This window comes from Macrotis lagotis, chromosome 3 (assembly GCF_037893015.1).
Source record: "Macrotis lagotis isolate mMagLag1 chromosome 3, bilby.v1.9.chrom.fasta, whole genome shotgun sequence".
In the NCBI taxonomy this organism is placed as follows: Eukaryota; Metazoa; Chordata; class Mammalia; order Peramelemorphia; family Peramelidae; genus Macrotis; species Macrotis lagotis.
In genome coordinates, this window is record NC_133660.1 from 280,645,406 (window position 1) to 280,667,153 (window position 21,748).

At 44.7% G+C, this 21,748-nt stretch overlaps 1 protein-coding gene across 6 annotated transcripts in view; it reads left to right on the top strand.

Annotated features, from left to right (window-relative positions):
• The first annotated feature begins 984 nt into the window (after nucleotides 1-984).
• The window catches only part of TESMIN (testis expressed metallothionein like protein), a 50,898-nt gene continuing 30,134 nt past the window's right edge, over nucleotides 985-21,748 (top strand). For 2 of the 6 annotated variants that reach the window (XM_074230887.1, XM_074230892.1), the window contains exons 1-5: nucleotides 985-1,177; nucleotides 2,416-2,973; nucleotides 11,025-11,183; nucleotides 13,579-13,699; nucleotides 15,301-15,377. In XM_074230887.1, the coding sequence (XP_074086988.1) occupies nucleotides 1,166-1,177; nucleotides 2,416-2,973; nucleotides 11,025-11,183; nucleotides 13,579-13,699; nucleotides 15,301-15,377 (927 nt within the window). In that variant the 5' untranslated portion in view covers nucleotides 985-1,165. Of the gene's footprint in view, nucleotides 1,178-1,290; nucleotides 1,644-2,415; nucleotides 2,974-11,024; nucleotides 11,184-13,578; nucleotides 13,700-15,300; nucleotides 15,378-21,748 lie in introns of those variants that run through there. The other 4 variants (XM_074230891.1, XM_074230889.1, XM_074230893.1 and 1 more) reach the window with 3 other exon arrangements.

Here is a 21,748-nt window from a genome sequence, read left to right on the forward strand (position 1 = left end):
AAGTGAATCTGAGGAAATCATTAAGAGAGCAAAGGGGATCCAAATAGAAAGGAGGAAACAATCCTAGAAAGGAGCCTGGGGCTCCTGGATGGGAGATGAAGGGCAGGAGGGGAAGCTGGGCAAAGGAACAGCCGCGGGGCTGTGTTTGTGCATCAATATGGAGTGACTGAAGGGAAGTGATGACCTTCTGGAAAGGAGCCTGTGTGCGGAGCTTTGCTATCTATGGCAGAGGCCAGGCTTTGGAGCCCCAGGTGCCGAGTTCAAATCCCAGCTCTGACGCCAGGGGATCACAAACCCTCCTTGGCCTTCACTTTCTTTGCACAGGACAGTGGTCTGGGCTGCACCCTTCATTGCCAGGATCCACAGGCCTTTTTCTCCAATCTCCTAGAGCCGGTCCCCTCCTGCAGAGGAGGTGGAGGTTCCTGCTGCCTCTACAACTGAGGGCAGATGCCCTGGCTCCAGGCCTGGCCCCAGACCAGACGGTGGTCGCCCAGTCGGCCAGCGTGACGTCTCCACTCTCCCTGGCTGGGCCAGCCTGGCTCCCTGCAGCTTCTCACACGTGCTCTTGACCTGTCTAGTAGAGACTGACCCCCCGCCCCGTGGTCTGTGTCCAGTGTAGACCACCCCCGTGACCTGTGTCCAGTGTAGACCAGTCCCATGGCCTGTGTCCGGTGTAGACCACCCCTGTGGCCTGTGTCCGGTGTAGACCATCCCCATGGCCTGTGTCCGGTGTAGACCACCCCCGTGGCCTGTGTCCAATGTAGACCAGTCCCGTGGCCTGTGTCCGGTGTAGACCACCCCTGTGGCCTGTGTCCAGTGTAGATCAGTCCCATGGCCTGTGTCTAGTGTAGACCAGCCCTGTAGCCAATATGTAGTATAGACCATCCCCATGGCCTGTGTCCGGCATAGACCACCCCCGTGGCCCGTGTCCGGCGCAGACCACCCCGTGGCCCGTGTCCGGCGCAGACCACCCCCGTGGCCCGTGTCCGGCGCAGACCACCCCCGTGGCCTGTGTCCGGCGCAGACCACCCCCGGAGCCAATATGTGGTGTAGACGCGCCACTCGCCCCCCGTGTGCAGTGTAGACACCCCAGACCTGCCCCTCCCCCAGGCAGGCCTGTCACGTGACAAGGAGCCGCCTCCGCCCGCGGCGCCCTCCCGTCTACATGGAAAACTCGGTATTTTTCTCCTTGGGGTCCAAGTTGCCCAGCCCAGCCCCCAGCCCCCAGCCCCCAGCCCCCAGCCCCCAGCCCCCAGCCCCCCAGCCCCCCAGCCCAGCCCCCAGCCCAGCCCCCAGCCCCCAGCCCCCCATGGATAAGGAAACTGAGGCCCAAGGGGGGGCTTAAGACCCCCAGCTGGGGTCTGAGCCCGGATTCCGGGTCCCCGGGGCTTCTCTGAACCCAGCGGGGGGCTCCCGGGCAGGAGTGCGGGGTCCCCCTGCCCTCCCCAGGCCTCGCCCACCCCCCATGCCCAGCGGCCCCGCCCCTCCCCCAACGGTTGCCCTGGGCTCCGCGGGCGCGCGCGGGGCGGTTGGTGCGGGCGCGCTCCCGGGGGGCACGCTCCCGGGGCGCGCTCCCGGGGGCCGCGGGCACGCGCCGGGGCGGCGGGAGCGCGCTCTGAGCGGCCGCCCTTCCTCCCCCCGCGGTGGGTCCCCCCCCGCCCCGTGGGGGCCGCGAAGACCACTGAGACAGAATGGGGCCAGGCAGAAGCCGAGACCCTCGGGGCTGCCCCTGGCAGTGTGCCCCCCGCCCCTGGCAGTGTGCCCCCCGCCCCTGGCAGTGTGCCCCCATCCCAGAAGTGTGCCCCCCGCCCCAGAAGTGTGCCCCCGCCCCTGGCAGTGTGCCCCCCCACCCCTGGCAGTGTGCCCCCCGCCCCTGGCAGTGTGCCCCCCGCCCCTGGCAGTGTGCCCCCACCCCTGGCAGTGTGCCCCCCGCCCCGGAAGCGTACCCCCCCGCCCCTGGCAGTGTGCCCCCGCCCCTGGCAGTGTGCCCCCACCCCTGGCAGTGTGCCCCCCGCCCCTGGCAGTGTGCCCCCATCCCAGAAGTGTGCCCCCCGCCCCAGAAGTGTGCCCCCCGCCCCTGGCAGTGTGCCCCCGCCCCAGAAGTGTGCCCCCGCCCCTGGCAGTGTGCCCCCACCCCTGGCAGTGTGCCCCCCGCCCCGGAAGCGTACCCCCCGCCCCTGGCAGTGTGCCCCCGCCCCTGGCAGTGTGCCCCCGCCCCTGGTGGCATGTCTCCCACCCCTGGCAGTGTGCCCCCCGCCCCAGAAGTGTGCCCCCACCCCCTGGCAGTGTGCCCCCACCCCCTGGCAGCGCGTCCCCCACCCCTGGCATTTGGGACAGTTGTCTGGCCCAGGGTGGGCCGGGGAGAAGCCCTTTGGGGCCCATTTCAGAGCCCCTTGGGGTTCCCTTGTTTTGCAGATGAAAGGCTTGCTGGGAAGAAAAGCGATTTTGGACAAAGAGAAGTGTGGAGAGGAGCAGTTCAAGATGTCCTCGGTGGAGCTGGAGGAGCAGCCCCTCCTCGGGGGGATGCCAAGCGCCGAAGACGAGATCGTGACGGAGATGTTCAGCCAAGAGAGTCCCTTCATTTCCGAAAACATGGCCCTGAAAAGCTCGGCCATGTGCAAGCAGGAGGAGGAGGAAGATTTCCACTCCTTCAAAGAGGCCTACTTCTCCGCGGACCCCCGGGAGCCGCTGCTGCACCCCTTCAACCCCCCCCTCAGTGCCGACTGCGGTGGCAAGGTGAAGGTGGAGGAGAACCCCGACGACGAGATCCTGGAAGACTATGCCAGCCTGCCCGAGCTCAACCCCCTGGAGGAGACCATGCTGCCCTCGCCTTCCCAGCTGCAGCTGCCTGCCTACAACGTCCACTTCCTGTCCTCCCTGAGGACCCAGCACAGGACCCCCCCCAGCATCCTGCCCCTGGGAGCCTGGGCGGCCCGGGAAGGAGCGGCCCACCACAACGTCCGGGTGATTCCGGTAAGATTCCCTCCCTCTCCCCTTTGTAGGGCCCAAAGTGATCTTGTCCCCAAGCATCACACAGCACATGGGATCCCAGGCCAGACCCAGTGACCCGGGACCCATGACTTCGAGGGCCAGTGCCCATCAAGTGAATGAAGAGTGGCTGATTCAAGGTAGCCCTATTCATGGGAATGCCACAGGAGGACTGCCCACTCTAATAATAATAATAATGTTTGTCCTTCATTTTGAAGGAGAACCATGACCTCAGGGAGCTGATGCCATGACAAGCCCATGAATGGGACTTGAGTGGGCAGGGGGGGCCCTTGGCTATGTTCCCAGCCTCACTTTCTCCTCCAGAGCCATCTGGATCCAGTGGTCAGACAAGGATCTGGATGACTGGTGATGATGGCCTTGGATGTGAGGCAGTCAAGACTAAGTGACTTGCCCAGGGTCACTCAGTCAGTGTCCGGTGTCTGAGGCCACATTCAAACTCTAGGCCTCCTGACCCCAAGGCCAGTGTGCTATCCACTGCACCACCTGGCTGCCTTGACCAATTGGCAGTCTTCTCAAACTAAGTCCATCATGGAAACTAGATGGCACTGCCCCCCCATACTCCAAAAAAGTGGGAAGGGGCTGAGTTGAGCTCCTGCATTAACATTTGGATGGCACTTTATAGCTGTCATCTATCCTCAGCCCACATCAGAGGGCCTGGTGGCTGTGGGTTAGATTTCCCCGCTAGTCCCAAGATTTATGGGGATTAATTTCTTTACCTCAACTAACTTTCCCAAATGCACCAACTCATGAGGACTTAAAGTGAGAGGGAAGGCCAAGGAGAAGTATCCCACTAATGTCATGAGTGGGATTGATCATTCTATCTCATGCTTAACGCGGAAAACAGTGTCAACATCATCTCATTGGTGCGTTATTTGAAGTGAATTCATTTATTTTTTTATTATTTTATTTTTTATTTTATTTTATTTTATTATTTTAGGTTTTTACAAGGCAATGGGGTTAAGTGGCTTGCCCAAGGCCACACAGCTAGGCAATTATTAAGTGTCTGAGGTCAAATTTGAACTCAGGTCCTCCTGACTCCAAGGCCAGTATTGAAGTGAATTTAAACAGGATTCTTCTACTAAGGAAGGGCGGCCGTGGTTGGGGATTGGGGGGGGGGGTCCCACAGAGAGCACCTGATCCACGGCAGGGGCTTCTGATTGGTTCCTAATTGACTTCCACTCCTGCTCAGATGCTCCTGGGGTGGAAGCGATCCTGTCCTCGAGCTGGGGCCGAGTCCCCCAGAAGGCTGCTGGCTTGCAGGCGGTGTTCTCTCTTTGTCTCCCTCTCCTCTCTCTGTCTGCTTTGCTAACACCCTCCCCCTCCAGATCACAGTAGTCCACATGGGATTCCTCAGTTTCAATCAACAAAGACATCCATTGCTTAGAAGGGAATCCTATGGCCAGTCATGCCTTTCCCCCTTAACAGCAGACATCATCTGGCTCCAAGTGAGTACTTGCAAATTCAGATTTCTGGGGCAGCCTATAATGAACAGGGTGTCCCGGAAGTCTTAGGGTAGGTTTACACCTGGAAGCTTAACACTGCACCAAGACTTTGGAAACCCCCTTTATACAAGGACAGGAGAGAGGCCTGGGGATAGCAGAAGGAGGGGGGTGGAGAGGACAGGAAGGGAAGAATCATTGACTTTCAGTGTCTACAAACAAAGAAAGGAATCTGAGGCCTTTGGATCTCATCCTTCCTAATTATCTCCATTCACACTTGCCACTGAAACCCCAGATAATTACTGGAGCCAAGTTTGCCACCATGTTCTCACTTAATGAGCAATGAGCAGTCATGTTTGACTGGACAGGATGGAGTAAATGGCTCTAATTATCCAGACACAAGGCCAAAAGGGAAGAAACAGAAAATGGGCAAACTCATTCATTATGATTCTCTTTACTCCTTTAAGATATTATAATTAATATAGTATTACCCACTTTCCTTCATGACTGACATTAATATTCATGAATAAATTTGATAATATGATGCCCCCCAGACATATGGACATTTTGGAGCATATTTCATAGAACTTTAAAGGTGGACAGGACCTTGAAGGTTCCACAGGCCAAGCCTCTTAGGAAAGAATGATCCCCCCACCAGTAATCCTCCAGTGACAAACCACTTACTCTCCTCCAAGGAAGTCCAGTGGATGTTCAGATAATTCTAATCATTAGAAGCTAAACTCAGCTCTTCCTCTCATTTCAGTCCATCAGTCTTAGTTTCTGCCCTCTAAAGTCAAACTGAGAAAATGCCACCTTTCTTCTTTGATGCCCACTCTCTAGACTGTTGCTTCTCTAAGCTGATTTCTTCAGCAGATTCTTCTGGGCCCTCATCAGTTCCCTCACAATCATGGGCTCTTTGGAGGAATTCCAAAGTCCATAAGGAAGGACTTTGTCCTTGATGTCCCTCCCTTGTCTGGATTAATTGAAGTATGCTGTATTCAGGAGATGAAGAACCCTCCAAGATACAGAGTATGTTATCAGAAATATTTTTGTAGGGGCAACAAATGCAATATGCTTACCTGCCTCTCTCTTCTATTTCCCTTTCATTCCCCCTTTGGGGGATGCTGGGAGAGACCCATGACCCTCTAAACCTGCCTGATGTACTCAAGGGAGTGGGCCCTCAGTCCCAGATCCCCCAAGCTGTAAGAAGGGGCATCTCTGCTCAGGAGGGGATAGACTCTCTTCACATTGTTATCTTGGAGGTTTCTAGGCAGAGAAGAGCCTATGGCCCAGGCTTCTTGTGCTTCTTGGGCAGCCTGGCCCTGTTAGTTATCATCCAGTGGAATTCCCCAGATTGCTGGTGTCCCTTTCAGGCTCAAATGTCCAGAACGGAATATGGTCCACTCATGGGTCAACTCTTACTTCTCTCCACTCCAATCACAGCCACGGTTCCCTTTGAGTGTTTGACCCTCTTATCAAACAAATCTGGTGACTTCAGATCTTCAGGGTTTTTCTTAGGATGCCCTCCATGCCATGAACCTCCCATTCTCTACCTGGGCAGCAGGGATCTAGCATCCAAGATTCTGTTTTTGTCTGTTGATTTTTTTTAAGGTTTTTGCGAGGGGTTAAGTGGCTTTCCCAAGGCCACACAGCTAGGTCATTATTAAGTGTCTGAGACCGGATTTGAACCCAGGTACTCCTGACTCCAGGGCCGGTGCTTTATCCACTGTGCCACCCAGCCACCCCATTGTCTGTTGATTTTGAAAGAAGCATCTGACTTGGGAGAAACAAATCCACAGAACCCAGAGCCTGGCCCTTGGAGATAGAGATGAGGATGGGAGCTCCAGTGCGTTCTTTATACAAGATTCCTGGACAGAGATAATCTCAAAGGCCAATACAACCATAGTGTGAGGTGTAACACAGGGAAATGGCTATCAGGGCACTATTTGATATCATGGAGGTGGATCCTTATAAAATCTAAAGCTGGCTCTCCTCATCTGACCTCTTGTCTTTGCTGGTGACATGGCAGTTCTGCACCAGAACACTGCAGGGCCTTATCTTGAAAACCCACAATCACTCAGGAGATGAATAGCCCATGGAGGAAAAAGGAAATGGAGAAACTAAAGAATACACACTACCTGAGTGTAGCATGCAGTTGAATGGATGGCCCCATTGCATTAGCACAAAAGGAGATGGATAAGGGGTGGTGCTTAATCCTGAAGATTGGAAATAGAGGAAGGAAGAAATGGAAAGAAGGGAAGGGGGAAAGGAAGGAAAGAAAGGAAAAGGGAAAGAAACAACACTTGGATCCCAAAGTTTGGGGCTTCCTACCCCAAAAGTCATCTTGTTTTTTAGCACCAATATTCGTAGTAAAGTTGACACATGACTGTAATTCATGAAACACAGAAGAATCATAGGCAGGGGTATGAGGCCTAAAAAGGAGGTGCCCTCTTGCCCAGGAATCATATTTGCTCAATATCAAATGGTGACAGAAACTGGGCACTGACCCCTACATTACACTGTCCTCTCACTTAGTTTAAAAACTTACTGTTAGGGGGGCAGCTAGGTGGCACAGTGGATAGAGCACTGGCCCTGGAGTCAGGAGGACCCAAGTTCAAATTCAGTTTCAGAGACAATAATTGCTTACACACCTAGCTGTGTGGCCTTGGGCAAGTCACTTAATCCCATTGCTTCAAATAAAACAAAACATAATGCTGTTTCATTGGGAGTATGGCAAGCTGTAGCCATGGGCCTTGCGTTTAACACAAAGTTTGGTTTAAAGGAAGGTTTCCACTGTGTTATTTATGAGAGGACCTGAACAGAATCCCTGAGGCCCTCCTCATGGAAAGGCTCTTGGCTTTAGAAGACATTTAACATCGTAACATAGCCATTTATTGTCTTAAGTCTCATTGCTCCAACTTGCGACACACTTTGTGGATATTGGTTCTGTGGTCTGCCCACTTTTGTCACTCATCTTTTTGTCCACCATAGAGTTGATAAACAATCTGTGATGTCATCTACCTCATTGATAAAAATGTTGACTAGGGCAGCGTCCAGCCCAGAGCTCCGTAGCTATGCACCAGTGACCAGGGCCGCTGCCATTCCATTAGTCAGTGTTGTCAGGGTCAACGGAGACAATACCATCCTCGTTTCCCCGTGTTGTCCATGAGGATTTCCATAATAAGATTCCAAATGCTTGTTGAAACCTAAATATCATGTCTTAGTACATTGCCTTGCAAATAGCCACTTGATGCATGCCTGTTGGCTTAATTTAATTTGCTGTCTGTCTACGCATTCTCTTAACCTCCCAGGCTAGTACCATAGTACCATATCGAAATAAGGAAATTAGTTTAGTCTGGCATGACTTTTTCATAATAAATTCAAAATTGTCTGGGAGATCCTTGTTTGCCTTCCTAAGTGCTCAATTTGAATTTTCTATGACTTGTAATTCATAGCAGGGACTTGGTCTCGGTGTATAATCTGCCTCTGCTATTTCCTTGAACTAGCAAATGACTTATCTTTTGCAAGAAGTAAATGTAGAATCCTATGATGAATACATTTTATAACTAATCATGGCTGTGGGCATAATATCTTCATCAAAGGGTTTACTTTTTTCCTTTCCTTGGGTTCCTGCTCCAATGAAACAGACTGAGCTTCCCAGGAAATAATTAGAATTTAGCTTGAGCTGCCAGGTCAGACTTTATGAGTGTGAACCTGTCCTCTTCTTTGGCTCTGCTCTACCCAAGCTCATCCTGACCCCTTGGCTCCTCGGTGGCCATTCTGTGGTGCCAAATTTCTGCAACTTTAGGAAGGTGAGACTGTCAGGTGGCTGACATTGATGCAGAGAAACCTGGGCATGGGAGTGATGAGATCAGTTGGAGACTAACTTTGTAAATCTTTTGTTTGCATGTAAAAGGTATCTTCCTTGACCTTCCACACCTGAGGGCCTGACCTTCAACCTGATTTGGATTTCATTGTTTTTTTGGTGGGGTAGCCAGGGAGCACAGGTCCTGGAAGACCACCCAAAAGAGACCCCTCCCCAAAATCTCCACCCCCCTCCCATGGACTCTGAGAGAATTTAAAGAGATAAGGGGGATGGGCTGGTCCCTTTTACCTTCCAGTCTCCACGTGGTCTACTCTTTAAACTCTTTCTAACTTTCCTATTACTTTCTTAATATGCTGTAACTTCCTTTAATAAATCTCTATTTTCTTTCCAAAAACCTGCATTTGCCAGTCACAATTCATCTCAGGACAGAACCCACCCAAGAAACAAATCAGCAGCTATAGCATAATTGGTATCATAGAGATATTTTAATAGCTTCTTATATGCTTGGAGCACAGATGGATGGCTTGGTGTTGCCACAGTGGAGAGAGTGCTGGGAAGACTCAACTGAGGTCAGATCCAGTCTCTGACATTTCTTAACTGTATGACCCTGGACAAATCCCTTCACCCCATTTGCCTCAGTTTCCTCATCTGCAAAGTGAGTGGAGAAGAAAATGGCAAATCTCTCCAGTATCTCTGCCAAGAAAACCTCACATGGGATCACAGAGCCCAACATAACTGAAATTCTTGAAAAGCAACAATAAAAAAAATGGAGCCTAGAAAGTGCACCTCAGCAACCTTATAGGGGTTTAAGTTACAAGGCCAGATGGATACTATAGAATTTTACAGGGGGAGGAAGGAGTTGTAAAGGTGTATACAACAAAGAACAGGAGAAGGGGGAGATTGAGTCACTGGGAATAAGGCTAGATTTGGCAGGCTAACCATTAAAACTAGAAGTATACATGGCTACTTAAGTAAAAAGTAAAGTAAAAAGCAAAGCTGAGAAATGTTCATCTGAGTCAGAAATTGGCTTATTGCTAACCGGTCAATTGTTGAGCTGAAATTTGATGTCAGTCAAATTCTGCAAGCTCCATCTAATCATGTACCTGGCTGTCTTAAGAAAATGACGATCACACTGGCCCTGGAGTCAGGAGGACCTGAGTTCAAATTCGGTCTTAGACACTTAGCTAGCTGTATGGCCTTGGGCAAGCCACTTAACCCCATTGCCTTGCAAAAAAAAAAAAACCTTAAAAAAATGACAATCATAAAGTAAATTCAAATAATTCTCTTATCACACCACCTTCTAGGACATGCCTAAAACTTTCTCTCTACTGACCAAGAGTTCGAGAATCTCTGTTCATCTGAACCTCAGAGTGAGATGTGAGATATTCATCCAGCCATTCTTCCATCTGTCCTTCCATCCATTTGGCTATACATCTCTCTATCCTATACATCTGTCCATACATCCAACTGTCACTATACTGAGATTTCATGATTGATCTTCTCCTTTCCTTATAAGCTTAATGTTTTCTCTCTGTCTCATGGACTGACACAATGCTTTCACAAGAATAAACTACTTCTGTAAGTAATTCCATTTGAATTACTCAAGAGAATTTGGGGTAGCTTTTATTTCAGATGCATATCTTAACTGACTGGAGGAGCCAGTAGTGGGTGGATGTGTCAGACACCTCTGCCCCTCTTTCCTCAACAACTGAATATGGGGTTTATTTGAATGGAAGGTGCTTTCCAACGTGTTGTGGACACAACTGCCTACAAGGCTAATAACATGGATGGTCATTTTCATTTCAGGGTCTGGAGTCAGAAGGACCTGAGTTCATTTTCATTTCAGGGTCTCTCTCTGGCTTCTGCTCTGAATTTTTAAAAATATCTTCCATACTATATTTCATTGTATTTAACTTCCTTTGTACTCCTTTTATATTTATGCATAAAAAACATGATTCTGAGATGGGGTCCCTAGACTTTGCCCAGCTGCCAAAGGGGACCATGGCACAGTAAAGGCCTTAAGATTGGAAGACATGGACTGTTGTGTTTGAATCCCTCTAAATAAATGTTTTTTCATTCATTCACACATTCAGCTTTGTGCTGGGTAATGTAGTCTTAATGAATATATGTTGACTTTTACTGAATGTCAGTGAACTGAAGAATGGACTTCTTCCTTTAGCGGTCCATAGCTTAGTTGGAGAGGGAAAGCAGAAGTGGTTTCCTTGGTAACAGTAACCCAGAACTCTTCATTGTTATTAAACTACTGTACATAGTATTGGATTACAAGCAATGGCTTTGAACCCAACTAGAACCCTCAAATGAACCTTCTAAGCATGATTAGGGAATGGGGTGGTCATTCCAGTCAGTTTCAGTGACCTCTATGTATGAGGGTTCAGCCAGCCCTGAACCTCCTTAAAGATGGGGGGTATTAAAGCAGGTCAGAGGGGCTTCATCCTTCCAACAGAGGCCCCTAGGGTGGACTAATTGCATTACAATTCACTTCATGATAACCAGTGATATCTGTTAGACAAGGATGTGACAACTCCTTTCTGATATATTCCATCTCCCCCACCACCACCAAGGAAAATGAGAGCTGTTCTCCTGCCACAGAAGACAGTCACTAAATTTAGTTAAGGACCATGTTTACTTAGCATGTCTTCTTTTTAATGGAACTAGAATTTGAATTTTCAGTCCTTTCTATCTGTTGAGGTCAAATAAGTCAGACTCTGAAGTGACTTTGCTTTTCTTAGGTGGAAATAAGGGAAGCAGTTGGTACTATTACCACTAACAACCAGGAGGAGGCAGTTTTTCAGAATGCACATGCACAGGAGGGCTGCTGCAAGTTCCCAACATCACAAGAACCTATGGAGAATTCCAGCTGTTCCCATAAGAAGGAGTCTAACCCAATGGTAAGAATGCCACAGAGTCTAGGAAAGTGACATTGTGTATACACATGTTAATTCATTAACAAGTTTGCTATTTTCCTCTTTTCCTGGGGTCTACTCTCTACTTAACTGGCACCCTTCTTAGTTCTAGGAATGCCAGTTCTAGAAATGATCAAAAGCCTCTGTTTTTATTCTAATCTGTGGAGTTCTTGGTTTGGACTTAGATCTTGGAAATATGAATTGACTGTAAATGGCAGTCAGATCCTGGGTGGGTACTTACCCCAAAATGAGCAGGATCATGAGGCTGGACTCAAGGCCAGAGACTGGGGATGAGTCATCTGGGGAGCCTTTTCTGAACTGAGCCAAGTGGCCTTGAAGAATGGAAGTAACAAACCTCCTTATTGGTCCATCCTTCAACCCAGTTGGCAGAATGAGCAGCCCATATGGTGGGAACCAAGGCAGGAGGGTCTCCAGGGCCTAAAACTTCACCAAGAATTCATCAGAGCTTCACAAGAAGTCATGATGAAGAGGAGAAGTAACTTGCCCAAGGCCCTACAGCTAGTGTCTGCCTGCGGCATTAAACATTAAGTTTATAAGGAAAGGGGAAGATCAATCATGGAATCTCTATATAGTGACAGGTGGATGTATGGACAGATGTATAGAAGGATAGAGAGATGTATAGACAAATGGATGGAAGGACAGATGGAGGAATGGTTGGATGATGACAGATTTGCATTCAGTCTTACTGCTAAGGTCTGCCACTGCACCACCTTACCAGAAAGGAAGGCAAGCCCTGGTTCTCAATGAGCATGGTGAAGACTCAGTACACTGCAGAGTGACCAGGCTGAGTTTAGCTATACAGAACCACTCACAGCACTTGATGGTTTACCTTGAGTCCCAATCTGGCTTGCTGAGGTTGGAGTAGAGACACCTCCCACCCCATAATCCCAGCCACCCCACAAGCAGAGAGCACCCAAGATACTTGGAGACTATCTACAAGGCAGACGAGTGGCTGGTCTCAAAATTGTATTGGTCTAAGAGCCCCAGCCTGAATCAATCCTTCTGACCATTGTTGAGGCAGGAAAGAAGGGATATCAGAATCTCAATTTTAATGTGACAGCAGAGTTAGCACCTTGTACTCAGTGGGCAGGACTAGACCCCACATTTTGGGTATTGTGTGTGGGTATGTAGCTGTGTCCTTTGTGGTGCTTGCTTTTGGTCTTTCCAATTAGATTAAAAATTCCTGGAGGGAGGGGCGGCTAGGTGGTGCAGTGGATAGAGCACCAGCCCTGGAGTCAGGAGGACCTGAGTTCAAATCCGACCTCAGACACTTAATAACATAGCTGTGTGGCCTTGGGCAAGCCACTTAACCCCAGTACCTTACAAAAACCTAAAAAAAATTCCTGTGGGGCAGGTGGGTCTTTCCTTCATTTTGGTATCCCAGAAAGCCAGCCCCACTGGAGGCTTTGTTCAGGCCCTGAGGACAGGTGGGACCCCTGGGCTTCACCCTCAGTTCCAGCTTGTCATGAGACAGATGCCCATGGAAGCAAACATGTGTGCAGCAAGATAACTAGGAGGTTGGGAGGATCTGCAGGAAATTAAGTATAAAGTGTATCTTTAAAATGGATCATTAGAGTAAGATGTGGTTTTAGTAAGACCAAGCATTACTGTCCTGTATGAGTGCTAAGAACAGTGGAGACACAGTGACCAACCCTAGAGCTATTCTTTGGGAAGCAGAGTCATCCTGGGCCCCCAAGAGTTTAGTAGATTGACTTACCAGAAGAATTCCCAATTCCACACTCTCCCTGGGTTCCAAGGATGATGTTGCAATGTTTTCTGACATTTTTCAGTTGTGTCTGACTCTTCATGATCCCATATGGGGTTTACTTGGCAATGATACTAGAATGGTTTGCCATTTCCTTTTCCAACCCATTTTAGAGATAAGAAAACTGAGGCAAGCACATTTGTATGACACAGGGTCACACAGCTAGGAAGTATCTGAAACTGAATTTGAACTCTGGAAGATGATTCTTTCTGACTCCAGGGCTGATGCTGTAACTATTCATTGCAGTGAATATCTAGTCTTATTTTTTTCACATGAAGATCAGACTGTCAGAAACCCCTCGGGAGAACCCAGATGTGCACAGGTTTCCAGAGAGCCCAGCAATTTGTTACTAGCAGCACCTCCCTCGCCATCTAGGGACAGGAAAGGGACTGGGGGGGGGAGCTGGGAAGTTATTGGGCTGCAACTCTAGAGAGCAAGAAGAAACAGGGCATGGAATTAAGACCATGAACATTGCTGCCATTTTTTTCCTAAGACTCCAAATTCTCAGAGATTTGAGGCATTTTGTGAGGTTTTTCTCTCCATATCATTGTAGTTGCCCTTTTAAAATATTGTGTGATTTCTTTTTTATTTTAGGTAATATGTCAATTGAAAGGGGGCACCCAAATGTTATGCATAAACAATTCCGGCACAAGAGAACTCAAAGCTGTTCATTTGGTTCCTCAGTATCAAGAACAAAATAATTACCTGCAACCAGGTAAACAAGAGTCAATGAAGAAATAATGTCTTCTTTATCTTTTATCTGTCCATTTGAGTGAGTAAATGTGTTTGTGAGGATGGAAAGAACTATGATGGGGTTGGGGACAACCCAAAGACCTAGGCTTTCATCAACTCTCCTATCCCCCAGAATAACTGGCACAGACTGGTACCCATGTGTCTCTTTGGAGCTGATCTTAATTATGGGCCAGAATTGAAATGAAATCAGCAAATAGAATGTTCAGAGGTTGGTCTAACCTGTTCAGTTTGGTAAAAGATGATTAAAAATGTGACTGTGGTCACTGAAAAAACAGTTCTTACTATGAAATCTATACTATCTATATTAGAAACCATTTTTCAAAATGCTGAACACTCCAGATGGCTCTTAATGGGCCCTTCCCGGCTTCATCAACAGGATGATAATTGACAGTGGCTCACTTAGGTTGTTTGTGATAATGATGACCTAAAGTGTGTTATGAGAAACTAATTGTGGTTTCTGAGTGATCAGAGATAAAACCCAGCATAATTTGTGTTATAAGTATTGAATTGCATGTTCTGATAACCTCAGTAGGAAATAGAACTTTTAATGAGGCAAATCACAGCCTTCCTTGGCCTTAACTAAGCACATCCACCTGTCTTGTCAGTAATTTCAATGGAACACTTTGACCCCAGACAAGTCCCATCCCCTCCACCCCTCCCACCAAGGACAGCAGCATGTTACAGTTCATCAGGACAGATGAGGCCCAAAGAGAAATGATTCAAGGATGTTGAAGGAATGGCCTTGCACCTCCTCCTCCTCAGCTCTCTGGGGTTTCTGCTTCAGGCATCCGCAGCTCATTCCTGCAGGGTTATGGAGCTGCCTGGGCTTAGGAAGGACCCTTTTGCCATCTCTAGACTCCTTTGGATTACCAGAGTCCCATCCCCTGGAGTCACAGAGGAAGAAGCCAGAGGAAGCTGTTTTGTTGAGCATGTGATCATTACATGCTCTGGGTCCGTTGGATGTCAATATATAGAACCCCCCCACACACACACACACTTAATGCAGGAGATGGAAGAAGCTGGGGCCAAGAAAAGGAAGGTGGTGGGAGGATGCAACATTACACATATAAAACTGCCCAGTTATGCAAGTCATGTCATCATGTATATGACATTGTCATCTTTGATTCTGAAGGATGAACATCATCATCAAAACTGTCCAGTTGGGAGCGGCTAGGTGGTGTAGTGGATAAAGCACCAGCCTTGCAGTCAGGAGTACCTGGGTTCAAATCCGGTCTCAGACACTTAATAACTACCTAGCTGTGTGGCCTTGGGCTAGCCACTTAACCCCATTTGCCTTGCAAAAACCTAAAAAAAACTGTCCTGTCTTTTTTCTGAGTTCTCAGACCAGGATTGCCTCATGGAATCCCAGGCTATTCACCAACCTGGTCAGAAAGCTGGTGCCTCAGGAAGTTTTTCAAGGAAAAGAAAATATTATAGAATAAATAAATAGATAAATCAACCTTATGATCCATCCACAGCAGTGGATACTTAGGTTTCCATTCTTCAGTTGATAAGTAGAAGATGGATTTTATATGCTACAAATTTAAATTGTTTTCCTTGCAGATGTGCCTAAACCTTTGACTACCTTAGTTGGAAGATTTCTGCCGGTACCAGCTAAATTAAATCTTATCACACAACAAGTGAGTCATTGTTTTAGTTTCTTAAAAAAAAAGTTAATCTAAATCCAGACTGTTGCCATCAAAATAATTTGGGTTTTGGAGGGTTAACCTAATGTTTTCAGTCAGCAAACATTTATTAAATGTTCATTGTATTGTTAAATATCATGCAAAATGCAAACAAGATATTAGGGGGTCTTTAAAGACCTTACTATTGAACTAAAAACTAAATGTAGATGATACAGTGAGTGAAAATCTTTAAGTGTATGAGAAAGCCTTTGAATCCTGTTGGAGTTCAAATAAGCAGCAAATGGTGATTATTCAGAAAAGGGGAAAACCTAGTACACACACACACACACACACACACACACACACACACACACACACACACACACCAGAGAGGGAAGAAGAGGAAGAGAAAGAGAGGGAGGAGGTGGAAGGAGAAGGAAGAGGAGGAGGATCAATAGGAAGAGTTTGGTCTTGGCTGGATGGGTAGGCTGTATACAACAGAAGGAGGAGGACATGCTGTCTAAGTGAAGCCAGGCAATATTGACAGATCTATAGCAAAGGTGCTGTTTGTATGTCAAAGAGATGAATTTTGTCCTTTGCTCCCATCCCAGACCCTGAGGTGGGAAGAAATGTGGCTCTGATCCTTCCTGACTGTTTGACTATGAGAAAATCATTTCACCTCTTATCTGTAAAATGGGAATGATGGAGATTCATCAGGGACCTTTCAGGATAGTTAGAGAAGTCCTTCATAAGACTCAGTTCATTTTTACAGTAGTAAGTCAAGCATATCACAAAGACTTGGGTCTGATTCTCCATGGAGGCCATATAGAGCCCAGGTGCTTAATGACAATTTTGGTGACGGTCTTGTAAACATAAATTTTAGGACTAAAATAAAACTAATCTAGTTTTAGACATGAAGTTTATTCTCTTAAGACTTACCAAGAAACCTCCAAGTGGGAGGCCATTTTGGAAATGATCACCCTGGATATATTTATACATAAGAAAAAGGATAAGGAAATCACTAAATCTCCTTGGAGGCCAGTCTATTAGGTTGCACAATTGCTTATCAAAGAATATCATCCTTACACATAATTATCTTCTTCTTGAATGAACTTCCTGAACTTCCTGACATTCTGTCTCTCCCTCCAATTTACATATGAAAAGATATTATTTCAGACTTTTTTACAGAATTATAGATTTGAAAGATAGTAACTTTGACATTTCCCCCATTTTGAGCAAGATTGATATCATTACGTCAACTGTAGAGCAATTAAAGGTGAAGGGAAAAATGAGGCATCATGGAGACAAGGGTTGTTGGAGGATAGGCAGGCAACATATAGCCCATGAGGGGCATTTATAGAGTGGATAAAGTTAAAAAAGGGCGCAGTTCCCTTTGATTAAATAACCCGTACAGACAAATAGTGCAAAAAGGAAAAGGTAAACAGTAACATAAAATTCTGGTCATTTCTTTTTCTTTTGGAAACATCCTGATATACTTCTGTAGCTCTGGTTCTGTCAAGGATCAGGCTCTTCCTTGTGGATTATCTTCCTTTCCGGTAAAAGAAATATCCCAACGCAAATTTTATCAGGTTAAAACTTATATTTTGGAACCTCTTAGATCATGGAAATTAAAATTTGATCTGCTGATTGTCATGTTGATAACTTAGTTACAAATACAAAATTTTATTTAATTCAGTTCCAAATTCTCTCCCTCCCTTCTTTCTCCTCCACTCATTGTGAAGATAAGAGAAATAGAATTCATTAAAAATATATCTAAACATAGAAAAACAATTCTACATTAGCTCTGCTTGAGAGGGAGATGGAGAAAGAGATAGAAAAGAGAAGAGAGAGTATGCTTCAGTCTGCATTCAGAGTTCATCCATTTTGTTTCTCCAGATAGAGAATATTTTTCTTCATGAGTCCTTGGGATTGTCTTGAACATCTTCTTGATCAAAGTCACCAAGTCTCTTAATAGTACTTTTTCTAGATTCTAGATTGTTCTGGTTCTGTCACCTCACTTTGCATCAACCCATAGAAATCTCCCCAGTTTTTTCTGAAACCATACCCCTCCTCATTTCTTATAATATAACATCCATTCCCAATTGATGGGCATGCTCTCAGTTCCCAATTTTTTGCCCATCAGAAGAAAAAAAAGTTGCTATAAATATTTTTGTATTCATGGATCCTTTTCCTCTGATCTCTAGGATACAGACCTGAAGGTATTGCTGGGTCAAGAAGTATGCATTGTTTTTTGGTCATAATTCCGAAGTGCATTTTGTTGTGGTTCAGTCACTCTCAATCGTGTCCAGCTGTTCATGACCCCGTTTGGGGTTTTCTTGGCAAAGATACTGGAGGTGTTTGCTGTTTCCTTCTCTAGTTCATTTTACAGATGAGGAAATTGAAGCAAACTGAGTTAAGTGACTTACCTAGTGTCATGCCGTGAGTAAATATATGAAACTGAATTTGAACTTGGATCTTCCTATACTAGGCCTGATGCTCTATCCACTCTGGCACCTAAGTACCCCAACAGCATATTAGTGAATCCATTTTCTCCCATTCCCTCTAGGAATTTGTTGTTTTTGTTATTATAAGCAATCTGGTGAGTGTGAGGTGATATATTTTCATTTACATTTCTCTATTGGTGATTTAGACTTTTTTTTTTCATATTGCCTAATCAAGAGGCAGCTATATGGTGTGGTGGATAGAGCACCAGCCCTGGATTCAAGAAGACCTGAGTTCAAATGTGGCCTCAGACACTTAATAATTGCCTAGCAGTGTGACCTTGGATAAGTCGCTTAACTCCACTACCTTGCAAAATCCATATTGCCTAATCATATCTTTTAAACATTTATCAACTGGGGAAATGGCTCTTTTTCTTCTAGATTTTACTAAGCACCTTATATCTCTTAGAAATGAAATTTTTATCAGAGAAACAATGCTACAAAGACTTTTCCCCATTTTCCAGCTTTTTATCTGATTTTAGCAACCTTGGTTTTGTTTGTGCAAAACCTTTCAAATTTTGTATAATCAAAATTATTCATTTTACCCCTCCATTTGGTCATAATGTCACATTCCCCAGCGTAGTAGGACTGACACATAATTTCTTCCTTACTCCTCCATTTCTGAATCTTGTACCTAGTTTCTCTTTAAAGATGTAGTGTGAGGTACTTTTCTATACCTAGTTTCTGTCAAACTACTTTCTAGTTTTATCAAGCATTTTAAGATGAGTTCTTAAATCTGATCTATTCTAGGGGCAGCTAGGTGGCGCAGTGGATAAAGCACCGGCCCTGGAGTCAGGAGTACCTGGGTTCAAATCCGGTCTCAGACACTTAATAATTACCTAGCTGTGTGGCCTTGGGCAAGCCACTTAACCCCATTGCCTTGTAAAAACATAAAAAACAAAACAAAAAAAAAATCTGATCTGTTCCAATCTAACTCAGTATCTAATTGTTTTGACAATTATACCTTTTTGTATAGTTTGAGACCTACCACTTGAAGGACCCTTTCCTTCCCCTATTTTTCATTGATTCCCTTACTATTTTTTCCTTTTTGAATGTTTTTTGTACTTCCAGATGAATTTTTCCTAGCCCTATAAAAGTAATCTTTTGTTAGTTTTACATGACACTAAATAAGCAAATTAATTTTGATAGTATTGTCATTTTTATTATATCCATTATATTCTACTCTCCCAATTATTTAGATATTTTTGTGTTGAGAATGTTTTGTAATTGTGTTCATATAATTTGTTTCTGACTTGACAAGTAGACTCCCAAGTATTTTATATTGTTTGTTCATTTTAAATGGAATTTCTTTGTTTCTTCCTGCTGGGTTTTATTGATAACATAGAGAAATGCTGATAACTTGTGGGGCTTTATTTTATATGCTGCAGATTTTCTAAGTTGTTCGTTGTCTCCATTATTTTTTAGTTAACTCTCTAGGTTTTTCTAAGTAAACCATTATATTTTCCCAAAGTGATCTTTTTATTAACTCTTTGCCTATGTTTATTCCTTCGATGATTTTTTTTTCTTGTCTTATTGGCTATGATGGTGATGATGTTTATCCTTCATTCTTGAAGAAGGCCATGACATCAGAGAAGTGATGCTATGAGGCAGGGCTGTGCTAAGTCACCAGCCTCACTTTCTCCTCTGGAGCTATCTGGGGCCAGTAGTTAAATATAAATTGAGACAACAGGAGATGGTCCTGGATGTGAGGCAATGGGGATTAAGACTTGTCCAAGATCACACAGCTAGTAAGAGTCTGAGGTTATATTCGAACTCCTGTCCTCCTGACTCCAGGGCTGGTACTCTCTATCTGCTGCCCCACCTACTCCTAGCTGCCCTATATTGCTATAGCTAGTATTTTAAGTAGTGTTGAATTGCAATAGTGATAATGGATATCCTCCCTGATTCTAATAAGAAAGGCTTACAGATAATGCTTGGTCTTAGTTTTAAATAGATAATCCTTAGTTTGAGGAAAGCTCTATTTCTAGGATTTCTAGTGTTTTAATAGGAATGGATTGTTATATTTTGTCAAAAACTTTTTCTTATCTAAATAATTCAATGATTTGGTTGTTTTTGTTATTAATAGAATCAGTTATGCTGATGGTTTTTCTAATACTGAACCAGCCACAAAACCTGGTAAAAATTCCTCCTCGTCATTGTGTATTATCTTTGTGACATATTGGAAAATTGGTCTGTGGTTTTCTTTTTCTATTTTGACTCCCCAGTTTAAATGTTGTCAAGACCATATTTGTGTTAGAAGAAATTTGGTAGGACTCCTTTTATCTATTTTTTAAACAGTTTATGTAGTATTAGAATTAATTGTTCTTTAAATGTTTAATAGAATTTACTGTGAATCCATCTGATCTTTTTTTTTTCCTTTGAGAGTTCATTTCTGACTTAGTCAGTTTCTTTTCCTAAGATAGAGCAATTTCAGTATTCTATTTCCTGTTATTTTGATAATCTGGTAAATAGTTTTTGTAAATATTTTTCCATTTTATTTACATTGTCAATTTTATTGGCATATAGTTGGACAGAAGTGTTCCTAATTGTTTTGATTTCTTCTTAAACTTTTTCATTTTTCTTTTTTTTAAATCAAATTTTAAAATTAAATTATTTTTGCTTTTGTTTTGCCTGAAATTCTAGTTTCCACCTCTGCTTTTTTTTTTTTGGTTTTTGCAAGGCAAACAGGGTTAAGTGGCTTGCCCAAGGCCACACAGCTAGATAATTATTAAGTGTCTGAGACCGGATTTGAACCCAGGTCCTCCTGACTCCAGGGCCGGTGCTTTATCCATCCACTGTGCCACCTAGCCGCCCCCACCTTTGCCTTTTTTACTCTAAGTGAAGAATAATAGATTCTACTCCAATCTGTTCTTTTTAACTCCATGTGTATATTTTTAAGTGTGTGTTTTATGAACCACATTTTGTTGGATTCTGTTTGCTAAGCCATTTTACAGGTGAATTCATCGCATTCATTTTCACAGTTTTTGATCATTAATTTTGTATTTTCCTTCATACATTTCCTTTTCTTTTTTCCCTATCCCCTCTTTAAGAATCTTGTTTTATTTCCATCATCTTCCTTATTCTATACTTATTTCCCATCCTTTCCCCGCTTAATTAATGTCCTTCTTATTTCCCTATTGCTAAAATGAATTTCTGTAACTGTGTATATTGCATTTTTTCCTCCTTTAAGTAGTTCAGATGAGAATGAGGCCCAAGTATCACCCTTTCCTCCATATTGCTCCCTCCATTACATAAACTCTTCCTTGCACACTTAATTTATGTCAGATAGTTTTCTCCATTCTTCCTCTTCCTCTCTCCTCTCCCAGTGCATTCCTCTTCTCCACCATTCCAGTCTTCTTTTGAGAACATTTATCCACAATTGAATCACATCCAGGCCCTCTTGTCAAATTAGACTCCCTCTACAACTTCTGGTGATAATGAAGTTCTGAGAGGTTACATATAAGAATATAAATAGTATAACCTTGTTTTAATCCCTTATGATTTGTCACTTGTTTATTTGTCTTGAGTATTATGTTTCAAAGTCTACTCAGCTCTTGTCTTTTCTTCAAGAATACTCAGAAACTTATTTCATTAAAGGTTCATTTTTTTCTCACTTATATTAAGTTTTGTTAGGTAGGTTATTATTCTTGATTGTCATATTCTAAGACCTCCATTTCCATAAAATGTTGACTGTTCAATCTTGTGTGATCTTGACTGTGGCTCCTTCAGTATTTCAGTTCTTTCTTTCTGACTGCTCGCAGTACTTTTTTCCTTGACCTGGGAGCTCTGGATTTGGACTATAATATTCCTGGGAATTTTCATTCTGGATTTTCTTTCAGAAAGTGATTGCTGGACTCATTTAGTTTCTTTTTTTGCATTGTAGTG